General features: G+C 37.8%; 1 protein-coding gene across 3 annotated transcripts in view; it reads right to left on the bottom strand.

Moving 5' to 3' along the window:
- Positions 1 to 2,211: 2,211 nt before the first annotated feature.
- The window catches only part of LOC137133164 (receptor tyrosine-protein kinase erbB-4-like), a 280,055-nt gene continuing 259,147 nt past the window's right edge, over positions 2,212 to 23,119 (bottom strand). For all 3 annotated transcript variants that reach the window (XM_067516449.1, XM_067516450.1, XM_067516451.1), the window contains 8 exons: positions 21,541 to 21,696; positions 19,054 to 19,129; positions 17,573 to 17,719; positions 14,781 to 14,878; positions 14,145 to 14,315; positions 10,096 to 10,345; positions 9,251 to 9,373; positions 2,212 to 9,069 (listed from right to left, as the gene is read on the bottom strand). In XM_067516449.1, the coding sequence (XP_067372550.1) occupies positions 8,399 to 9,069; positions 9,251 to 9,373; positions 10,096 to 10,345; positions 14,145 to 14,315; positions 14,781 to 14,878; positions 17,573 to 17,719; positions 19,054 to 19,129; positions 21,541 to 21,696 (1,692 nt within the window). In that variant the 3' untranslated portion in view covers positions 2,212 to 8,398. The remainder of the gene's footprint in view (positions 9,070 to 9,250; positions 9,374 to 10,095; positions 10,346 to 14,144; positions 14,316 to 14,780; positions 14,879 to 17,572; positions 17,720 to 19,053; positions 19,130 to 21,540; positions 21,697 to 23,119) is intronic.

Below are 23,119 nucleotides of genomic sequence, written 5' to 3'. Positions count from 1 at the left end.
GGGAATTTTTTGGAGACAAGGTAGGAAGGAGACAGGTACGCTAAGCGTTCCCCTACGCCATTCCACCATTCCACACAGTCTTACTATAATTCACTCATTTCTTCTATATATTCCCTTCAAGTTGTGTTTCTTTTTTAAAGTTGTTGTGGCCGACCCTAAAACGTATTTGACCTAATCTCACCAAATGCATTTATAAGTGTGCAGCCCCATTGTAAATCTAGAAGGGTGGTGATGAGCACCTGCACCTTTGCTTTTTGGCTGATCCACATCCAGAGCACTTAGTGTATAGCTCCTGTGAAATACAACAGTGCCAGGGTGCAGATATTACGCCCGTACTGTGGAAAACCCAATTCACTGATTCTCAGTCAGGATTTATTACCGGGTTGTCTACATGGTGTCTTGTATGATGCTCCGTGTGTGTGATGTGTGTGCGGACTCAGGAAGAGACAGACTGCCTGTGAAGAGAATCCAATATGCTGTTCCATAATGAAAGCTCTCAAGGGGGATCGCAGCACTGCTTAGTGGGCTTTGTACAGTCCATTCAATCACAGGCTGCCAACATGCTGGGATTTAGAGGCAACCACCCTTACCGCTTGCTCACGGAGTAAAAGAGATAGCAATGCCAAAGCATTGGGTACAAGGCAGAACACACTGTAGTGTGCTACACTTTGCTGTTCCCTATAATAGCATTACATTGCATCAGTATTATACGAAACTATTGTACACATGTAACAATCTGGTCTGGTGAAACAATGACAGCGTGTTTAGTCTTCATTGAAGGTTGTACAGCTACATTTCTGTGACAGCTGATCCACTAACCTGAAATAAGACTACAACGACAGCAGGGATCAGTGTGTGTGACACCGGATGGCACGCTATAGAAAAATGATCTGCTGGAGCAAACATCACTGCACATCTGGCTCACAGCCAATTTTTAAACCTCTGTCTTTCAAAGTCTTCACATCAGTATATACTATAATAGCTGCACTTGGCAGTGTGTAGACAGAAAAAACGTTTTGTGTGGTGGTGTTTTGGTAAAGATTTATGCACTGTCAAAGAGAGCTTTCACTTTTATTTGCTGAGAAGTGTCTGTCAATTCATTTAAAGACACTGAAGATCACATTAACTTTCAACTGTGCTGATCATCCCTCATATCAAGTAAAAATCCATACACTTTGTCGAGGGGGGTTGCGGGTGAGAGTGAGACGAGAGGCTATGACAGAGTGTTTCGATCACAGTCTATTGCCATCTAAAGGCAAGTGATTTGACTTTGCATGGGGCAAAGGCTCCAAGATGCCAATCTCATTATTGAATTTCCTATGATAATGCCATAAAATGTCATCAGCTGGAAAACAGATGCATCTATCATGCACAAGCAAGTGTCAGAAGTAATGACACTTTATTATTGGAGCTCCTTTGTGATTTTCCTGCAAGTATACAAGTTTGTGTGAGTGTGTGGGTGTGTGTGTATGTGTGTGTGAGAGAGAGCGACAGAGAGAGAGAGAGACGCTAGCTTTTAATGTGAAAAGATGGCCTGAAGAATAGGGGCCCCAGTAGTAAGTGTGGAACTACTGTGACTCCTTGGTCTTTCTAACCTAAAGGCATAATCTTCTGAATGGTGAAAGATGTCTGCAGCCTGGCCTCATCTGGGCAGAATGAAGATGTCATGCTGTAACTACAGGCTACACAACACTCCCATGTGTCTTGCTGCACTACTTGAGAACAGGCTGACATTTAAAGCAAGGAGGTTTAAAGTGCCCTCAAAACTATAATGGCTGAATAGAAAGTAGTACTCATAGCAGTCGAGAGGGGGATAAATACAGGTGGCTTCACTGAAGCCTGTCACACTTTGGAATATTAAATTATTTATGTGCAGCTTGAGTTTCTGACTTTCGCTATTCCTGCCATAATACAAACAAATTCAAGTGGACAATTTTTTAAACATGACAGAGCCCTTTTTTTTCAGAAGGACCCTTTGTGAAGTACAAACCCATTCTGTTGTGGTTGAAGTGGGTTATGTCTCCTATATACCTTATTAGGTATAGTGCTTATTATGAACCACATCTTTTTGAGCTCATATAGAGTTTGGTCATTGGAGACCTAGTTATGGTACCAATGGGACATACCCTAAAGTTCTACCACTTCCTTAACACAACATAACAATGTCAAGTACTAGAAAATGAGTAAGACCCATCTTTAAATATTGACTGATCTTTATTCATATTGAATTAAAAATATAGTTTTGACAGATTCATGTAACAAAACAGAGGGAATACATATTTAAATGTCATAGTTAGGGAAAAATTGTAATTAACCAGTGAAAAGAAATATGTAAAACTGGTAATGTGTGACAAGGTGTCGTCTATAAAACTTCTCAATCGTTGTGATGAGTCCATAAAAAGAGATGACAATTAATCTTTATGATATTTTCTTCCAAAGTTAAATGTACTTTAAAACAAACTTTTCAGGAGTTTGGCAAATTTGGCACTTTACTAAATACAGTGTATATGTAAATGCTGGACACTAGAGAATGTCTGTACTCTTTACTCTTGGTAATAGGCCTTACAAATTACAAAACTATAACAGTGTTGTAGTAATCTAAATATCATACTGACTGTTAAAAATAAAATGACACTATTCATTATTTGTGAAGTCTACAATATTATCAGAAAACAGCACAAATGTTTACTTGTCTTGCCAAATTCCTGCATATACATTTTGTGCTTGAGTGCTTTAAAGCCCACTTACGTACCACATCTGACATTATGTTCCAATTCTTCAATTGTCCATTCCTCTCTGCCACAATGCAACAATTAAAAAAAAGCTCGCCCTGATACTGTATCAGGTAAGGTGACAACTGGGCCAAACTCCCAAAAAGTCATTAAATGAAAACATAGCATCGTGACCTCCAGGTAACAGTGAACGTATAAATTCTCATAAAATCAAAGTTGTACCTACCAACTTACAGTGTCTGTACAGGCATATATCAGTGATAAAATGATCAGTCCAGCCCATGCAAATTGCCTTTCATTCTCTTTCTCAAACATCATCAAATCACTCTTGGGGCTGCATCTATATTGCTACACCATCAATCAGTATTGCCACAAATGGAAGAAGAGCTAAATATCATCTGAAACTAAATAATAGTGAACTCAGTGAAAAAGGAAATTAAACTACTCAAAGAAATATAATATAGGTCCTTAAAATGCAGAGTGTAAAGTGACACTGGTGGATTAATAACATTTGTTAGCAAACAGCTGAGAGGAAAGGGGGATTAAATATTGAATATTCATTAGTTTTGCAACAGCATCTTAAGAGTGTATAAAATCTTAAAAAAAAAATCTCAAGAGGTGGATGATGGAAGAGAAGCATTGCGAGTAGCTTGGGTATAATACACCCTGTAAAGAAAAGAGGGGGGGGGGAATCACTCCTAAAAAATTAGCAAGAGCAGAGGTAAAAACACAAAATCCACAATGTTGTGCTGAAAACACAATCACACAATCACAGGGGAAATGATGCAGTGGGTGTGACAAGAGACCCTGCAAGCCTTTTTTTAAAGTCAGAGTTCACTCTTCAAATTACATTTACAGAATATATATATACTGTATATATATGTATATACATACAGAAAAATATTCCCCAAAGAAAAAAATTACGATACAGCAGACCACTTAAAATGCAATGATGCAAGGAGGAAAAAAAAAAAAATCACTGGCCTATCTACAGATGCTCCTGGCCACCCTTTTCCTATATAAAAATACTATCCCTTTTTTAATATTTATTTTTAACAACTGTAAAACTGTTGAGCAATCTGTTATCTAAATGTCTTTATCATTTGGTTAAAAGACAATTATTAATTCCATTGTACAGATTTATCATAAATTCAATATGGTACATAATAAACTGTGCTTATGCAACCACAGTCATCTATCCCATCATGGCATTGTAGAATGTACACATATAAATCAGTGTAACATCAAATTATGACAGCCATGCAACGGATTGATTCATCGATCTATTAAAATAGTAGAAATTTTGTGTTTTCTAGCTGTTTTAGGTTTTCCCTTAAAAAAAGCAATATGCTTTGTGATGCAGTGAACAAAATGATTTTTGTGTAAATAATTGTGAAGTTCTCTGAAATGCAATATTTGTATGTCCAATATATAAGACAAATTTGACCACAGGTAAATTGAATTTTCTTATGCCGTGAAACCAAGTCCTCATGATGATATGTATAATTAAAGCATAGAAAAGAGAAATGGAGCAGACACTAAAAATACAGCCACTCTGTCCCAGTTCAGGGGCTGGACCCTCCAAAGTCCTCGTTTCTGGGTCGGTTGTGTTTTTATGGTCCAACATGGCCTGTCCCACTTCAAAGGTATTACAGAGTGTGACTGAATAATAAAGCCTGCTGTTGCTTTGGACTATGTGGCTTATGGATTTGCAGTCATCAATTCCCCACAACTAATTCTGTATACCAGTCACTAATTAACCTGAGTGGTCAGACAATTCTCACGGACTCGTTAAGCTGCTAAATGTTTAAAAGCTTAACAGATGGAGCCCTTACACTGGGACACACAGTGCAACGTTTAGAATTGACAACAAACACAACAGACATTAAGATGAAGCCGTCAAACTGCATATTAAAAAAGCTCACAATGAGACCCTGAAGAGCAAAAAGCAAGAGTAAAAACAAAACTTTACACATTTACACCACATATGATTACACATGTTCAAACTACATTAAACCAAAAAAACAAACATACAGTAGATGCACGAAACAAACTGATGAGGCTGGTTTAGGAGTCAGTATTGAGAGGGCGTTATTGTGCTCCTTTATTTAACTGCAGTACCTAGGAGCAGTGCCTTTACACAGCAACATAATAACTTCACATGAACCTATGACTCATGACAACATTTGACCACAATCACTTTTCCTTTCCAGATTGTTTTGGTCTTTGTTCAGTTTCACTCCTCATATAGCTGCTTTTTCAGTTTTCAGTGCTTTGGCTGCACAGCAGTGTTTGCTACATACAATTCTACAGTCACCTCTGTGGAGAAAAGAACGGCAATCAACTCCGGTCTCCTCTGCCAGTTACAGTGCACTTGCACCTCCTAGCTTTTGTAACATTGATGCATTGGTCTTGTAACATTTCTGGAATGCTAATACCTTAGTTTTAACCTCGCTGCAGGATTACAACCTATTACCTGTCGTTCAGGGTTTCTCAGCCGGTGCACTGAGTGAGATGTTGGATAACATGATTTCCCCGCAGAACAACAACCAAAAGTGGATGAATTAGCATTCAAAAAGCTAAAAGCCCCTTGTGATGCCTGCTGGCTGATAGTGCCAGCAGGTTTTCTCCTCCAAAAGATTGGATTTATCTTTCCACAGAGATCCATTACGGAGCCTTTTGGTGACTCTCCACTGCTGTCATTGCACTTAAACACAGGGCCATGCAGTCTACAAGCACTACAATTGACACCTTATGAGTGAAAGTATAAATAGGCTTACATAACTGACGTTCAACTCTTGAAAAAAAGAGGATAGTCCATTGCACACTTACATAAAGAAGTATTTATAGGTAAGTGCAAGTTAAGCTAGTAAATCTATAATCAACAGGGCAATCGAAATCTCAGAACGTATGTAAGGACAGAGCTAGCACAGCTAAATGGGTTAGTAACAGAGCGATGTCAGTGCCAAAATAATACTCAACGCAGTGTTAATGTCACACCTGATCATTTACCCCCACCTATTTAATTCACATTTCTGTTGTACATTTCACCACAGCATCTAACGTGGCATTATGGCACAAATCTGTCTTTTAGTTTTACTTCAAAAAGTCTGATGTCAATTTATGAGGTGGCAACTTGTGCCTCAGCTGGAGCTCAAACGGATGATTATTATGTCCTATAAAACCTGAGAAATGGAGAAAACAATGTGTCTGGGTGCCATCTGTGTTTGGGAAAATAAATCATTAACACTGCTTGTCTGAATTTTCCTTCTGCCTGGTATTTTATACAGTAGATGCATGGAGTTATGTAACAATAACTGTGTGCTGAGCTGTGACAAAAATACTTAAAAATGCAAGGTATTTTATTGCACTGATGAAAAAATCATATAAATACGATATTGTCAACAATGTATATATGTATTGGAAATTACAAATGTTTACAAGGATATTAACAGTATTGAAAACCTGACAAATTTCTATCCTCTTCCAGGGTAAACCATCGTATTGTCCTACGCTATCAGTGTTATTGTATCCATCCGAGAGTAGAGCTTTTCCTCTGTTGGTAAAATGCCTAACGAAACTGAAAACATGAGGCTTCAGTGCCACTATTGTCTCACTGTAAAGTATAGTTGCAACATAATACAAATTTTTTTAATGAACTGCAGTTCAGAGCTAAAATAACAGCAAAGTCATTTGGCTTTGCCAGAACATTTAGTGCTATTAAATCATCAACCCCAGCCTAAATTAGGCTTTAAAGATATTTGACAATAGATGTTAGTGCTCTCCCTCAAAGCTTACTGTGGCATCTGGCAGTATTGTGTGAGTACGAAAAGCTATTAGTGGATTCAGCTATTAGTGGATTCAGTTATGACTTGTAATGTCTCAACAAACACCAATACAAAAGAAAATTTCCCATTTTCTTGCAGTGTTCCATGGTAGAAATGTGCGGAAGGCCTCTTTATATAGTTTTGATCGTCTCTCCTGCTGAACCACCCTAACCCTAAGAGACAGAGCAAGGCCCTGTAGTCATGACTACGTGGTCAAAGTTAATTTTCTGACATTTCTTAATTTTCACACATACAATAGTATGATCACAGAGGTGAAAAAGAAATCTTTTATCTTCATCTTTTGATGTACTTTAACATCTTCCCAGACACAGCTCAGTCCACAGAGTCATTTTCCGGGATTGTGTCTATCTGGTAATGACATGTAATTGGCTTATTTACAGCTCTGCAGGGTTGGCCTCTTTGCCATCTCCACAGTACTCTTTCGTAGCTGGATGTCTGTGCTGTTTATCATGCCCTTCATTAGTTAAATCCAGTGTAAGACAAGGTCACAAAGTAAACAGATCTCTGATGCCTAAAAAAAAGAAAAAAAAAAAGAAAAGAATAGAAAAGAACAAAAACCATGTTCTGATCCAGATTCTAAACTCACACCTTTCCCTCATCTTCTGCTTCGGTATTCTCCAAAATCATGCTCCTGTTCATCCTCAGGCACCATTTTCTTTGAAATATCAGTCCTAGCACTGCAGTTAACATGGATTATGTCCATCATGCGACGCTCACAATAATCTGATGATGGAAGTTTTGGACTGGTTGGCTGGCTCTTCGAACTGGATTAGTGTGGACAAAGGGGCAATGGGGGACATATATCAATGTGGGAAGTTAAGGGTAGTTATGCCAATAATCTGTTGAATGCTTTCCATAAACTACTGGGTGATATCATGACACACATCTATGGTGACATTTAGTTTAGTGACGAACCTTTTTCTCCTCTGTGGCATTATCCACACACTGGCTGCCAGCACAAAGCCCTGTAGAATATATTCCAAGTGGCAGCAGACTTATCTGACAGTGTGAGTATGAACTTGTGAATTCATGTATGGTTATTATTTGTGTATCAAGGCAGGCTGCAGGCATGTTAACATGTTGTAGGTATGATATGAGTTATGTGAAATAAATGTTTAAGTCCCATTACTTGTGCAACAATTCGTCAAAGTGTGTGTGGTACACATGCAAATCTGGGTTGTTAAGCATAAATGGTTTGCTGGTAAGTCACAGCACAATGCAATGTGCATGTCATTTGATACATTGCACACAAAACTAGCAGTGTGTACATATTGCAATATATGTACATCGACACAGTTGTAAAATGAGTCAAAAGAACATGGTAAAATAGCGAAACAGGAAATCATAATTGTGTAAAGAATAGGAATCATAATTGATGTCATAAGTCATGGAAATGAATCCTCTCTTTGGGCTAACTTCACTTTATTTCTCCATTTTTCATGTATCGAACATCTTGTATGTCCCTTCAGTGCTTCTCGGGTGCAAAAGACGCCCCGACAGTATGCTCCAGAACAGAAGCACACACAAAGAGATCGGCCTGCTTGCTTTAAGGGTCATTGCCAAGGAAGGAGATAAAAAAATGTGGTTCGCGTGTGAAGTGAGGCTGTCAGTAACTGTTATTGTGGTCCTGTCAAGAAAAGGCAGAACCTCAGAGTGAGAATAAAAGACTTGTAATCACATAACAGAGAAGTGTTCAGGGAGTGTGCAAGGAGAATACAGGTAGAGAAATACTGCATGGAAACGAAAGGAATGTTTAACATCCATTCATCTCCACCCTTATTCCTCTATTCATCCCTCTGTTGTGCTACTAGTGGCTCACTACACCACAGTGTTCCTCTGTCTGTATGGAGGGGGTGGCAACACATTGCCAGCTTTCATAGCAGCCTCTGACAAATATTCCTGATTTTCGGCCACAGCAGGGCGAATGCGTCCATTCTGCCGGTAGAAGAAGCGTGTGCTGCAGTCCTGCAGGTACTCAGGGTTGTGCAGTGAGGACTTTGGGGGGAGACTGTGCTGCCAGTATTCAGGATTGTCAAAAGTGGCCTTCTTACCTTTCTTATCAAACATGATAGTGTTGCTGGTGATGCCTGAGTGCAGAGCGTGTCCTGAATGCCCTGGATGTAGGGTGTGTGATGGATATGATGGGTGGGGGAGGTGGCCAGGAGGCACCACATATCCAGTGGATGAGACGATGTGGCTTGATGCTGACGGGTTGACTGTCTGTGATACTGACTGGGCAACAGAAGACCCAGGGCCAGAAATGGAAACTGCACCAGCCAACCCGTTCTTGTCCCCAGGGTTAAGGAAGGTATTTAGGTACAGTGGCTCATTTATATACTCCTCGTCCCCATGGGTGGACTGGCTCTTGGGGGTAGCTGAAGCTCCAGCCATATGCAGAGTGTGGCAACTTGCTACATCAACCACTGCATGGGCATCACCGTTCTTCCGGCGTGTGACAAAGGGGTTTTCCTCCACAGGGTTGAGATAGTCTGGAAAAAGGAAGAAAATAATAAGATAAGACACCCAGAAGTGCTATGTTCCAACCAAAAACTAATGCTTAAAATATGATCTGTGTTTGTGTGGCCTTTGTGTAATATGCACATCTTCCATTAACCTCCAGCCAAACATTTGCTAGCTTAATGAACACATTCTGAAAACTGTCCAGGTAACCTGAAATATTCTTGTCTCTCATGGCAGTAATGTAAAGCTCCTGGTCCTTGTCTGCTTTTGCTCCTCGTTCTGCCAAAAGACCGGTTGGATCGGCGCTGTAACGCTGCCCATTGCTGTCTTCCCCTTAGGAAACAAAAAGAAAGAAAATTAAGATATGGTTTGTAAAAAACTTAGCCACGAGTAAGAGGAGTCTAGATTCACGTGTCTGCTATATCGCTCTTTAGTCCTCTTTAGTTCACCTTTAATGCAGGTCATTCTTCGCATTTAAACAACCCCCTGCATTTTTTTAATGCAATGCATTTTTCCTGTGTGCAGAGCTATGACTAATGTCAAGCGCTTTGGGTTTAGTGGCCTAAAATGCTTTTGTTTTTTTAATTTCCAATTATTGACAACATTGCAAGTGCACCAGTGGTAAGTAGACATTTACTGTACTCAGAATGGTAATTTCAGGCTTCGTTTCTTCTTTACCTGCCTAAACAAATCTGGGAAAGTGGACGCATGTGCTGTTCAGTTTTAGATTTACCAGCTTGTCTTAAAATCACAAAGCCAAAAGAACTTTATGCTTCTTTTTCTCCTGTTGCTTGGTAGATGTAATATGGAGTTCAGTTGGGGTTAATCTCAATATTGCTTTACTCATTTTTCACAGGATCGTGCAGATATACAACGATCTAAGTTCACACCTGCACTTTGCAGTTTAACAGCTAAAGTAACTGATGTCTTTGGTTTATAGACAGTGTTGCTCTGGGTCTATCAATCAGTCTCACACTGTTTTCTGCTCACTCCCTGGTTTGATTTAGAACACACTCACAGTTTCTGAGGAACTTTCAGATAAAACTCTGCTTTACCTTGTCCTAAAGTGAGAGCTGAGCCAGCCCCAAGGGTGCTTGACCTCGGAGAGGCCTGCTTCCTCAAAGTGCCATTGCAGCGAGGGTCGTCCTGGTTGCCACGGCCAAATCCACCACTGATTTTACCTCCTGAGGGCCTGTCCTGTGGAGTGAGACAGCTTCCAGACACAGGAGGAACAGCAACCACTCTGGGAAGGGTGGTCAGCATGTCGTCCATGGTGAAACTGGGATCCTGGTAGCCAAACTGGTTCTACATACAAAAACAGGAGGGAACGGATAGTTAGAGCAGAGATGCAGGGATGTGGGACTGAATTACTAAAACATTTCAAATTATAGAAAAGAGGCAAATACAAGTGGGGAGAGTAATGTTTTTCTGCTCCTCTATAGGGGAATAAAGTGTAACTTATTCAGCAAGGAAGAGAAACATCCTTGCAGCCTCCAAAAAGCATATTAAACAAAATCCACATTTTTTAAATAGAATAATTTATATGGTACAAACGTATCATACATTTATATGTGAATTATAAAATATGGAATTTGAGTTCTTTGTACCATTGTTCATCTAATATTTTAAAGTGACAGGCAGAGGAGACAAACAGCAGTGCCAAACAATGATATGGCAGCATGACTGCCAGGGACAATTTAATTAAAAGGATTTTAATTAAAAGGCTCCACGCAGCAAAGTCTTAAAGTAGCCATATCAGACCTGTCCTGCTGTTTGCATTTGTGTCTACGCTCATGAAAAAAAGGGCTTTTCAGAACCTCAGTGGGAGCTTTATTCTGATTTATCCTCGCTCCCCTATTTTTCCTACAAAGGTTTGTTTTTGGTTTTACATCCCTTACTTTTGGTTTCCCTAGCACAGTGTCTGAAAGGTGTGTGATCATACTAAAATGCTTCCCTACACACCCATTTTGAAACAAATGCAAAAGGAGCACATGACTTTTGGTGCCCTGTAACAGAAGAAAGTAGTTTTTCAGACCTGTATAAAGAGTAAGACAAAATTGCCTCTTATTGGACACTGGAAATGGACAAGTCCCTTGTGAGAAAATGTCTCACTATTATATTGTTTGTGGAGTTTTTGGCAGTAAAATCGACAATTTTAAAAAGACAGTAGCACAAGAAAGCAGAGAATCAGGAAACACCAGCTTCAAACCAAAGTTAAACTACTGGCCCAAACTAATGGTAGAAAAAACTGCTTTTAATGCTACAATGTTTGATGCATTATTAAAATAATACACATAAAGTCAAACACTAACAATTTTTAGAGGCATGCTTTTTTTGTGTGTGTACATGCATCACTCTTTTTCACTCGCGTGTCAGTCACTATTGGGTTTTTCCCTTCACGGTCTCATGAGATGGTCTGTACTTTAACCCTCGAGGTATTACTCAAAGCTCAGGAACTCACACTGCTTTCTCATTTCTATAGCTACAGAATATCTAGCAAATCACCCTCTCTCAGCGCTCATTTACACATCCTTCCCCTTCCTCCTCTATTGTCTCTCTATTCTACAGGAAAGACCATCACCAACCTGAATGTAAGTCATTAACATAAACCACTGAGGTTATGGTTATATTATTTTTCGCTTGACCGTCTTGATCATCATGGCCTTAATTAATCCATTGTGGAGACCTGGTGAAGTGCATCATAATAAAGCATAATGCTTGAATACTCAGTCAGTTTTCTCTAGCTTGTGGCTGGGCTGTATTTTGACCATCATTAGACTGGATATTTTTCATGGTCACCACAAAAACAGTTCTGAACTCTCATTCTTAGGCAATAGGATGCACATCAATAATGCCAGTTACAAGTGTGGTTATATGGGTTCTGTATGTGAACCTGGAAGAGCTCTTTCAGCTATGCTGTTCCACTTTGCAATTGGTGGTTATAGTCGTGTATAAAAATAGCCTTTTGTTTGCTACAATAATTAAGTTCAATCCAGTCATACATGTTGATGTAACTTTAATACAATAATGAAATTAATTCAGTAGCCACTGTAATAAGAAAGCCCCCCAAACAGTAGAGGATAACAACTAAATAATATTATGCAAATAAATAATCTTTCACCCTCTGAAATGCACTAAAGAGAGCTGGAGAAGCAGCCATGTCTCTCATTGGCATTCAGCTGGCATTTGTATTCTGACACAAACACAGGGGATTTTGGAATAAAAAATGGCAGCATTGCCTGGCTGTATGACTGGTTTTGTGATAGATAGTCCAAACAAAATGATGAACATTTGAACAGCTGAGGGAATCTGTCTGTAAACCCCAATTTTGAAGAAGGCAATTACTGTAGTTTCACAATAGTGAAAAACCAAAGGAAAAAGAGAGAGGAGAATGAGATCAAAACTAAGAAGTTTGAGTTCAGTTACAAGATATCAGTCTTTTGAGGTTAAACAGAAGAATCTAGTCATTCCCACAATTCAAAATTCAAAAAATCTAAATGATCAAGTGACTGCTTTGACATTTCATTGACTTTGGCATGGTGGTTCAATGCAAGTCACCCTGCTGCTACACTCTAAAAGAAAATGTAATAAGAAATGCTAATCAAACGTTTGTTTAAAATGAAAAGATAAGCAACTAAAATCTAATTTATTCTTCAGAGAAAAAAGAAAACATTCTAAATACCAAGTTGAATACTTAATAGTGGTGTGCAAACTTTTCAGCTGCCTTTATGCAATTTAGTGGAAGATGCTGTTTTTATACTTTTATATTATACTTAAAAACTTTTATATTATACTTAAAAAAGTTTGGGTCACCAACAATCATACTAGATAAATATTCTGACCTTGCAATTCATATTGACACTATTCATATATGATGACTACTGGCTCACAGACTAACTGAAATTGACAGGCTTATAGTTTGAGGTTGGTAAGCTGGTGCATTAAGCCAATAATGCTCTCAGTCACACTTGTCAGATGGTTTTGAAATGTCCCATTAACACTCTAACTATTCCCCCATTTTAAATGTGGAACTCCAGCTTTTGTTAGAACAGAAAGTGTATCATAGCAGAAAAATACACAATATTAACTTTAAGATAAGTAGAAGAAAACGTATCTTATTTAACAGTCAAGTTAAGTAAAGTTGTAAAGTTAAGTTAACTCAATAATATACTTTAAAAAAAGTATGTTTAAATATGATAGAAGACTTCAAACACTGAACAAAGTAAAGTGCTGTGTTTAGTTCTTAATCAGTAATTTGTAATACACTTTACACTACACTCTATACACATACAGTAGAACCATAAGACTTAGGTTGATCATATTTAGCCTCTAGAAATAGTGAGAACATTTGTACTTATGATTTATTTGTTATTTGTTATCTTTGGTATATAAATCATATTCTGCCAGTTTTACAACATCACTTTCTTTTCATAATGACTGTAAAACATTAAAACACAAAATAAAAGACACAAAATACTATGAAGAAGGCAGTTAAATGAAGTAAGCCTTCCTTAAAAGATAATATTAGACGCACTTTTAATTTCTAAATATCTCAACAGAATTGAAAACAACCACTAACTGAACATTTTTGCTGTTCTAAACTAATGTTGTAATATATCTGCCTGCCAGTAATATCTGGCAGGCAGAGAACCAATGCAACTTATGGGTCGCACGGGTATTGGCACCAACTGTTACCACCTCTGCTGCCAGCCTCATAAGTACCTCTTCATTTTTTAATATAGGAATGAGGTGATGATAGAAGAAGCAATAACTAAACTATACATCTGTAACATAGCCTGTCTATTATAACAATGTTAATAAAAATCACTAAATAAACAAATACTAAAGTTTGACCAGTTGGTTAACCAGATCTCAGATTTTTGAAAGGAACATAAAATCCAAATCATAAAGGTCTATTTGGAAAATGGATTTATACCTTAGGAAGAGCCAGTCATTCAAGGACTGCTCTGCTAAAATCACCACTGCCGTCCGGATGTTTTAATGAAGACAATTGAAAGGCAATTAATATAAACAATCCATTGCTAACAGGACTGAGGAATTTCCAGTTTCTTTTATTGTTTATTACATTGTGTGTGAAAAATACCTTGTTGGAGTCCACACGTGTGCGGGGAGTGTATGCCAGTGGTGGGATGTTAAAGGAGTGGGGCACCAAGTACTCCTCAGCATCCATCAGGTCTTCCAGCTCCTCCTCTTCCAAGAGGCTCTGAAAGAACTTGCTGTCATTGGGACTGGGCAGCTTCATGCGGTCGTCACCCTGAGAAAAACATATACGTACAAAATTGTGTTAATCCCCACCTTTCGAAACAATAATTGATAGATTACATTTAAGTTTATTGCAGTATATAAACAAAGAATGATGTTGCTCTTTCAGTTTAGTCAATACTAATGCTGTATTCCTGTAACATTTAGGTTATAAATAATGTCATAAATTCTGCATGGTCATTTAGAAATAATTTAATAAATTCTGCATGGTAATGTTTTATCATCTTCCAATCATAACTCCTTCCTTCTTTTCATTCAAGTCATTTTGGAAATATTAGAATAGTTAAAAGGTTGCAAAGTTCAAAACAAAAAAAAGCAAATGGTTCTAACAGGACTTCCTAGTTCTCATTTTGAACGGAACGTCACGAGCCCTGTTTGGTAGATAAGGTTTCACACATCTGTAATAAAATTATCGTCAAGACATTTAATCCGGATTTTGTAAAGAAGAGTTGCTTACCTGGATGACCAGGTATCTCTGAGGGTCACGTGCCATTCGAGTGAACTCTGCAGCCAGTTCTTTGAACTTGGGTCGACTGTCTGCATCAATCATCCAACCTGAAAAATGCATTGTTGTTTTAGGAGCTGACTAATATAAGGTTAAAATTCCACAGACACAGATAGTGATTAAAACCTGTGTATATTTACTGTTTTTAGCCAACCGTTCTTGAAATTATATTTGACCCCATTACCATGCATGTTTTTCCACACTGTGATATTCTTGGCAGTAAGCAAAAGTCTCATCTACACCCATCAAGATCAATTTATTTCCTGACTCTCTGTGAACTTAACTGCAGCTAAGTGGGTGGAAAGGTGCTATGTGTACGGTACATGTCAGTGGTTATCAGGAAAAGCATTTGAGTATTCTTCACACTTTGGTGTCAAGGGTTCAACCTATGCACACTGCATCTAATAGGTGTGACATATGCAGTTATGTGCTATTTTGAAAAAAATATTCATCATAATTTGACTTTTATATACATATATTGATTGAGCTTTAAATACTTTAAATTTAAGTACATGCAGATATTGCTGCAATGTGAATACATTTTTTTAACAGTTCCTGCAGAAGTAACTGTAGCATGTCCAACAGACAGAGGTCCAACAAGCAGGTCATGACATGCTCTGTTACTGTTGTGGAAACACCATTGTTTTGTTGACTTTATGCAGAAACACAAATGTGTTGCGTTTAAAAAAAAAAAAAATACATATGACTAAAATATTAAATAACTTAAACATCACAGAAGTACTTTCTTAATATAATGAAAGTGTGTAGCGTAATTCAAGGACAATCTTTAAAATCCACAATATCTTGCGTAAACCCCTGGAAAGTCCTGTATTTTGTTGTGCCCTCCAACTACCCCATTCATCTCCCTATCATATGCTTGCTTTATATACTACAACATTGCTTTAGGCATCAAATATTAAGAGCAGTGGTTCCTATTGTACTGGACTAATAACCCTAATACAAATGCAAAGGGCTAAATATTCCATCAATACATAACACCAAAGTACTGGACAAAAAGTGCTTGTTTTTGAAGCCTTGGGAATAGGAACTGGCCAGAGGAGGACGAGGGAGGTGGTACATTACTATTATTGGTAATTTAACATAGTTATCTAAAGGAATGAGTCACTAATGGCCTTTTTAGAATCAACTTACCATCAAAAATGTGTTTTTAGCTTTGCGGACGACCATCATTATGGCCGGAACCACATATGTAATGGTCCCCAAAGTCAGGTCCATTTTGTCACAGTTTGGGATGGGTCAGATGAATAGAATATACCAACAAATATCTATATAATTATGTTTACAGTATAAAAATGTTATTTAGGGTTTAGTCCCCCTTTACAATATAGTATGTCTACTACTGATTTACACAAAACTGAGTAACCTTAATAAATAACCTTAAGTTTTCTTTTATGTAGTTTACAGCATTAGTAAGGAATGAGTAACTAATGTACAAAAACATGTCAAGCATATTGTCACTAAATTTGCATTCTGACAGAAACATACAAATGTCTCGTTACTAAAGGTTTGATTTTAGTTTTTTCATTCAAACATGTTATTGTAATCAGTTTTTGCAATCTAAAGATAAATACTGTTTCATCACTAGAATGGCCATATGGAGTAATGTGCTCTTCTGCCAATTATTCTGTGAACACATGCCTACACTGCCAAAGCAATCATGTGATCTGGCCATGAGTAGAGACTGTCTAGGTGTACAGGGAAATAAGAGACAGAGATCAAAAGATAAAGATGTGGCCTTACAAACACATAGGAGAAATTTTAAATGTAAAAATTATCATCTTTTATCTTGGCTGTTAGTTAAGAACAAAGTTGGTATTATTTTCTTGCTAGTGTTAAAGTAAACTGAATATGAGGGAGTGTATTTTCTCCATTGTAAGCATTTCGGTGCAAAAGAAAGTCATGTGACTGGCAGGTGACAGTGACCTCTCCCTGCTGTGTGTGTGTGTGTGTGTGTGTGTGTCTTTGCCAGGTTGGCACAGGTTGATGGTGTCGATAAAAGCCAAGGTGAGGGCTAGAAGCTGCAGTTTGAAGAGTAGAGGACAAGGTTGAGGTGGTGCTGGCACCAAGTTTCCGTTCCTGGCAGAAGTAGTCAGAGGTTATAAAGCCACCTGTGACCCCAGTGCATGACAGCAATGACTGACCAACATGTTGGTAATGGGGGTCAAAACCGCACAGAAAAGTTAGGTTATTTTTATGTTGTATAAAAAATATATTTAAACTTTTATTTTTGAAGGATTTTTTCACTAGAAGAGAGATGTTTCAGTGGCCATCTTGTAAGACTAACAGCTGAAAGGATAAACGAAAACATAACAGCTGGGAAACATTTTATATTGTAATATTTCAGCTTTAAAAACATTAATCTTTGACACCACCTAAACCTTCTTTTACAAAACAGCTGTTGTGGCATTTTGAAAATCACTCAATAAAAGCATAATTATTTTTGCCTGCTTCAACTGAAAACGAGTTGGCCTTCTCCTCACCATTTAAACCCATTGGCTTATCTACTGATTGAAAAACAGCAAAAGGGCACAACGAGTACAATGCTGTATACAGCAATATAGTTCTATATAAAAGTTCTGCAATAAATAAATTTTTTAAGTTTTTACTGTGATATTGTTGGGAAAGACTTGTCTTTAACAATAGTAATTGACAGAACTTTTGTTCTGTGTATTGAATTTTCTAATTGGTTGCTGTTAATTTGTTTAACACCGGGCTGTACCTACATTTGACCATGACCATATAGACATCAATAGTGCAGATGGGTGGCTGAGGAAGACGCTCTCCTTTCTCTAGCAGATCTGGGATGTCTCTGGTGGAAATCCCATCATATGGTTTACCTCCAAAGGTCATCAACTCCCAGATGGTTACCCCTATTATAAAAGAGGAAATTAGGATTACAAAAGAGAACACAAGAAGAAAATGACAATACACGAGAAGGAATAACGAAAGATCAGGACAAAAGAACAAAAACAAACAAGAACAAGACACAGATATGATTTGTAGAACTGAGATGAGAGAAATCAGTGTAAACAGACTAAAGGAGGGTAAATAGACAAGATTATAGAGTTCAGGAGAAGAAGAGACAAAAAAAAAGAAAAATATTTGAGCGGAATATGTGATAAAATGTAAAAACAATTGACAAAAGAAAAAAAAGGCAAAAAGACTTAGATGTGGGGGACCAGAAGAGATCAGAGGGAACGGGATAAGAAGACAGGCCAAAAGGAAGAAACCAAACAAAAGGTGAAGGAGTGGAGGAGTGGAACTAATCACATTCTTGAAAGTCAGCAGCAAATCTGAAGGTTCAGCTCTCGTGAGCCTTAATCGTGTTAATGTTAATGAGCTAATGAGTGGCAATGAGTAAATGCACACAATATAGTGTGGAGGTATAATAGCCCCTGGTCACATAGGACCGCTAGGGACATGAACGGGCTAAACCATTCTGATACTTTTAATCAAACACTCATTATTCTCTTTCATATGACCCTTCTTGCAAATTTTCTTTCTAAATGACTTTAAGAGTCATTGTAAAGTTAAACAGGAAAGTGTTATTTGAAATATAGCAATAAAAATCTTATAAGACTGAGGGATAATGGAACCGAGTCTCTAGATTTAAATCTTGCTGACATGCTAATGGCTGCAAAGACTGATTTTGTTATTACAGGAGTTAGAGAAGTAGATCATTCTATTAGCATTTCAAAGTTTCTGTGATTGCCACATGTTCAAGCAGTTAGAGAAGCAGGGGAAATCATCACTTCTGCCATTTGTCAGCACTGTTACCCAAACCCACAGCGGCTGCCTCTACTGTATAAAGCCCCTTCCCGTTCAGCATTTTGGCATTTACTGTACACTACATACAATCTACAGCAGCTAGATGAACTTAATGTACTGTACAGCCTAATGCAGGTGTGTAAACATGGGAGCTGTGATGGAATTTAACAGATCGGATAATGGTTTGTTTTTAGTTACACGGTTGCACAGCTAATGCTGAAAAAACTTAACCTAACAACAGTGACAAAATCTTCACAATTTGCAGGACTAGTGATGAGAATCTTTGTGTTATTTTCCGCTGGGGCAAAATTTTGGCTAATCACTATTTCTGATTGTCTATACAAAATTTAGTTGATGAAACCCTGAGGAATGAAAAATTGTTAAAACATTGAAAACATACTTAATCTGTTTGTTAAAAGGAGCCTTAGAAACTTACCATAGCTCCAAACGTCACTCTGATGAGTAAACTTCCTGTAATGAATACACTCCAGAGCCATCCATTTGATGGGCATCTACAAGGAAGAAACACAGCAGTTGTTTATATTTGTAACATTCAGAATTAAAAATGTTAAAAGTAATCTGCTTTTGTTTATTTTTTTTTATAAATTTTATGTGTAAAGGCAACAACACAAAGCCTGTGTTCAGAATACATTTGCATAATCTGCTGATGAGGTGAACTGGCTGTGTAAACATGTTAGAAAGAAGGGCTGTATGACATAACAATAATAATAAAAAAAGGTTTGATAAAATAATATGTATTGGAATAACACAGAGCAAATGACAGGGCAGTCTGGGATATAGCTCAACACAGCAATTACATTAAAGGCCCGGTTGAGTTATGATCGCACTGATGGTGGATGAAAGGAGGTGGGATGTGGAAGGTTAGTGTGTCTTTCACTCGGTTGAGGGGATAATATCACATTGCTCACTGTTTACACAAACCATGGTAGGACACACTGGAAAGATGTGCAAGTGTGTGTGTGTGAGATCTTTATTCCCTAAAGTAACAAAAACAGTTCAGTAGAGCAGAATAGTATCTCACTGACTCTACTAAAACTGTCCTTTGTAATGAGCTAAGTTTGTCCTACAAGATATAAAACCCTGACAAATTAGATGCAAAAGCCTGTTGTCTTTTACAACACGTCAATAGTATGGTCCATAATAGTAATTTAATAATAATGCACAGTGGGGGAAAATAATAATTCCAAACTTTTTTAAAATCTTAATTCGAGTGCAGCTATTTACATGACATGAAGAGCAGCCAATGTTATTAACTTAAAAATGCAACAAAGCTAAAGAAACTATGTAACCCAGTCAATAAAGTGCTTACATTCATTAAACTGGAACTGACACAGGAAGTAAAAAGAATTGAAAAAAAAAATAATTGAGCTGGGTAATTCCACTAATTAGTTCTCTTAAAACAATAACCAAAAACATACTATTTTGCCCAGAACATCTTATGTACCTTATTCACACATCAGTAAAGACACACACACACACACACTCAGTATTAAGTGCCAGCCTGGGTGAGTTAGTGCATGTTCTTATTAACATTTTCATTCTTTTGAAAAAATGGTTCTGTAAAAAAATAGATGAATCTTTGTATGCGTTGTTTGCAAGTCACGCAAGAAACATCTCATGATGAATAGGGGCAAAGATTCTTCCAAAACCTTCACAACAGGACTGCTGACCAACACACAGGTGGTGTGGCACAGGTTACCAACTGATCTCTTAACTCCTAAATATTCCCATAAAATCCACTGACGTCATTATTTACAAGTGGAAAAAGCCTCAAATTGGACATGCACATGATATCCTTACAGAAATGTAACTCTATCAACATTATTAGATGCCATGCTTGAAGGAGAAATTGCTCTGTAAATATCCTTACAGCTTCTGCACGGTGCCCACAGTGAAGCATTATGGTTTGTGGTTTGATCATTTTTCATGCTACTTTCATTTTTCATGTCCAAATTGAAGGAAAGATAATTTCAACTATGGGTCAGGATGTTCTAGATTGGAATCTGTTGCCATCCACAAGATAATGAGACACTGGTGCAAAACATACAATCAAACACATCAAATTATACTCTCAACTGTTTCCAGAAGTGCAAGTGCAGTTTACATGCATGTCTGTTGAGACCTGACTTTGACCCTTGATCTTTCACCACCATAATCATATAAATTTTGTCTAAATGGACACTTGTGCCAATTATAAAGAAATCAAGGTGGCTTTGAAATAACATTCACAAGAATTAATGCGGGGTCACATTGACCTCAACTTTTGACCACAAACAAATCTGTTCATCCAAAAATACAAGCAGCAATTTGTGGCAGTTTTAAAGAAATTCCCTCAAGCTGTGTCTATAATATCCCTTTTAAGAGAACCTACAATGGTTGTCTGGTTGGACAGACAACCCACAAACAAAATGCTTCTAGCTACAGCCGTTGCTGGTATGGAGGCATAAAAATAAATATGTTAGAACGGACCAGTCAAGTTGCTAATTTGAACCAAATAGAAGCTTGTGAAAATCCGAAGGTCTGTTGACTCATCAGTAATTAACACAACACAAATGATTCACTGTCACAAAAATGACACAAAAATTAATACAGTATCACAAAATGTAATATCACTTAACTTCTTAGAGCCAGGAAATGTAAACATTGTTTCTTTTCTTGCAACCTATCTGTATTTTTTCGTTTCATGTCTACAAATTTGTAAAACAAATAAAAAGTAGATATAGCTAAGCAGCTGTGACATAGCTGTAGCTTTGCATTTAAGCAACAGATTTAAGAGTAGTTTTACTGATCTTACCTTTTTCTAATTAAATTACTGCTTGACACTTCAAATGTTTATGATATTTCAAGGGGCTTAATCGACACTATTTAGATTTTAGTGTGAGACATAGAATTGTATTATTACTTTTCCTCCATCGGCATTATATTCCTTCTCATTAACATCCAGCAGGCGAGCCAGGCCAAAGTCTGTGATCTTGATGTGGTTGGGAGATTTGACCAGGACATTTCGTGCTGCCAGATCCCTGTGGACCAGCCTACGCTCTTCCAGATACATCATGCCCTGCAAGACACACAAAGACACACACACACAGAAATTACTTTTATATAATATTGCACAATTTCACTGATCTGCCACCCCATTAATACCACCTACTTTAAAGCTGGCTGTGACCAGGTGTGAGAAAACACAGTACATTGCTGCTTTCTGTATAGCTACAGACTCAGTGCACATACTGCTTCCTGTGTCGAAAAACAATAAAAAGCTCTGGTGGTAATAATGTTGTGGATGGTTGGTGTCTCTACCGCAGTGTGACAAGGAGCACAAACACACACATAAGTCTGATGCGTGTTTGACATCATCATCGTCATCATCATCATCATCATCATTACTGTCATCGCTTCCACCATCAAGGCCATATTAGAATTCTTCTAATTGTATAATCAGCATTACCACTAGAATGTTGTTCATATAATGGTTATGATGCTTATCAATCAAGAACCCTTCAGTGTTGCTGAATGGTCGGCAATACAATACTAACAGCAGCATCCATGAGCTTTAAGCCAGAGGCGGGTTTTCAATTAAAGAACAGAACCCATAAGAGTGAGGGATGTTGGAGTAACACATTTAGTAAGCAACTGTCTACATTATTTATTCGATATCTGCCTTGACAAAAGTTAATTACATTTGTTTCTTACAATTTTAGATACTCAGTTGGCTTTCTCTGATTAATTAAAGAAGTATTTGTATCTGGAGCACACATCCGATTGTTTCAGTAAAGTAAATCCCTCCCAAAACCACTCTGAGTACCAAATATGGACCATAATTGCAATAAACAACACACAGAGACATGCACACGCACACACAAAACTATATTATACCAGCACATCAATTTAAAACATCTATATCAACCCCTGTCACTTATAAACACAGACCTACACATGCATTTATTCCTAGATACAGTAAATCAAGTGTGGGAAGAATTTGCATTACCATAAAAGTAGAAAAGTTCAGTCTGACACAAATTGGCAGTAATTTCCTCAATCTACAAAAGAGCATCTCTGTGCAGTTGTGTAAAAGCTTTCAGTTCCTGCATCTTGTGCTAAACAGCTAGACTCCATGCTGCCCATTGTGCATCACTGCAAGAGTGGACCTGAGGAATAAGAAAGATGGAAAAGAAAAAAAAACTTGGACAGAACAGAAGCCACTTTGTTTGAAGTGGCGAGAGGACAGAAAAACGAGGCGTTATTTGAAACCATAACAAATTGGATTTAGCTGGTATCGGCAGGAATGAAAGCAGGAGTGGATGAAAGAGGGGAGATGGGGAGGGGTTGGGGATATGTGAGGTTGAGTGGCGGCAGTCTAAGAGGTGAGATTACACTGGTAAGGCTATAATCACACTGCCTCATTTGGCTCCCTCCCAGGAGGGAGGTTTCAGAACGCACCTGCAAATATACACACAAACTAGCTTCTGACAAGCAACTCA

The sequence above is a fragment of the Channa argus genome, chromosome 9 (genome assembly GCF_033026475.1).
Source record: "Channa argus isolate prfri chromosome 9, Channa argus male v1.0, whole genome shotgun sequence".
Lineage (NCBI taxonomy): Eukaryota > Metazoa > Chordata > Actinopteri > Anabantiformes > Channidae > Channa > Channa argus.
This window is presented reverse-complemented; position numbering and strand designations above follow the sequence as displayed.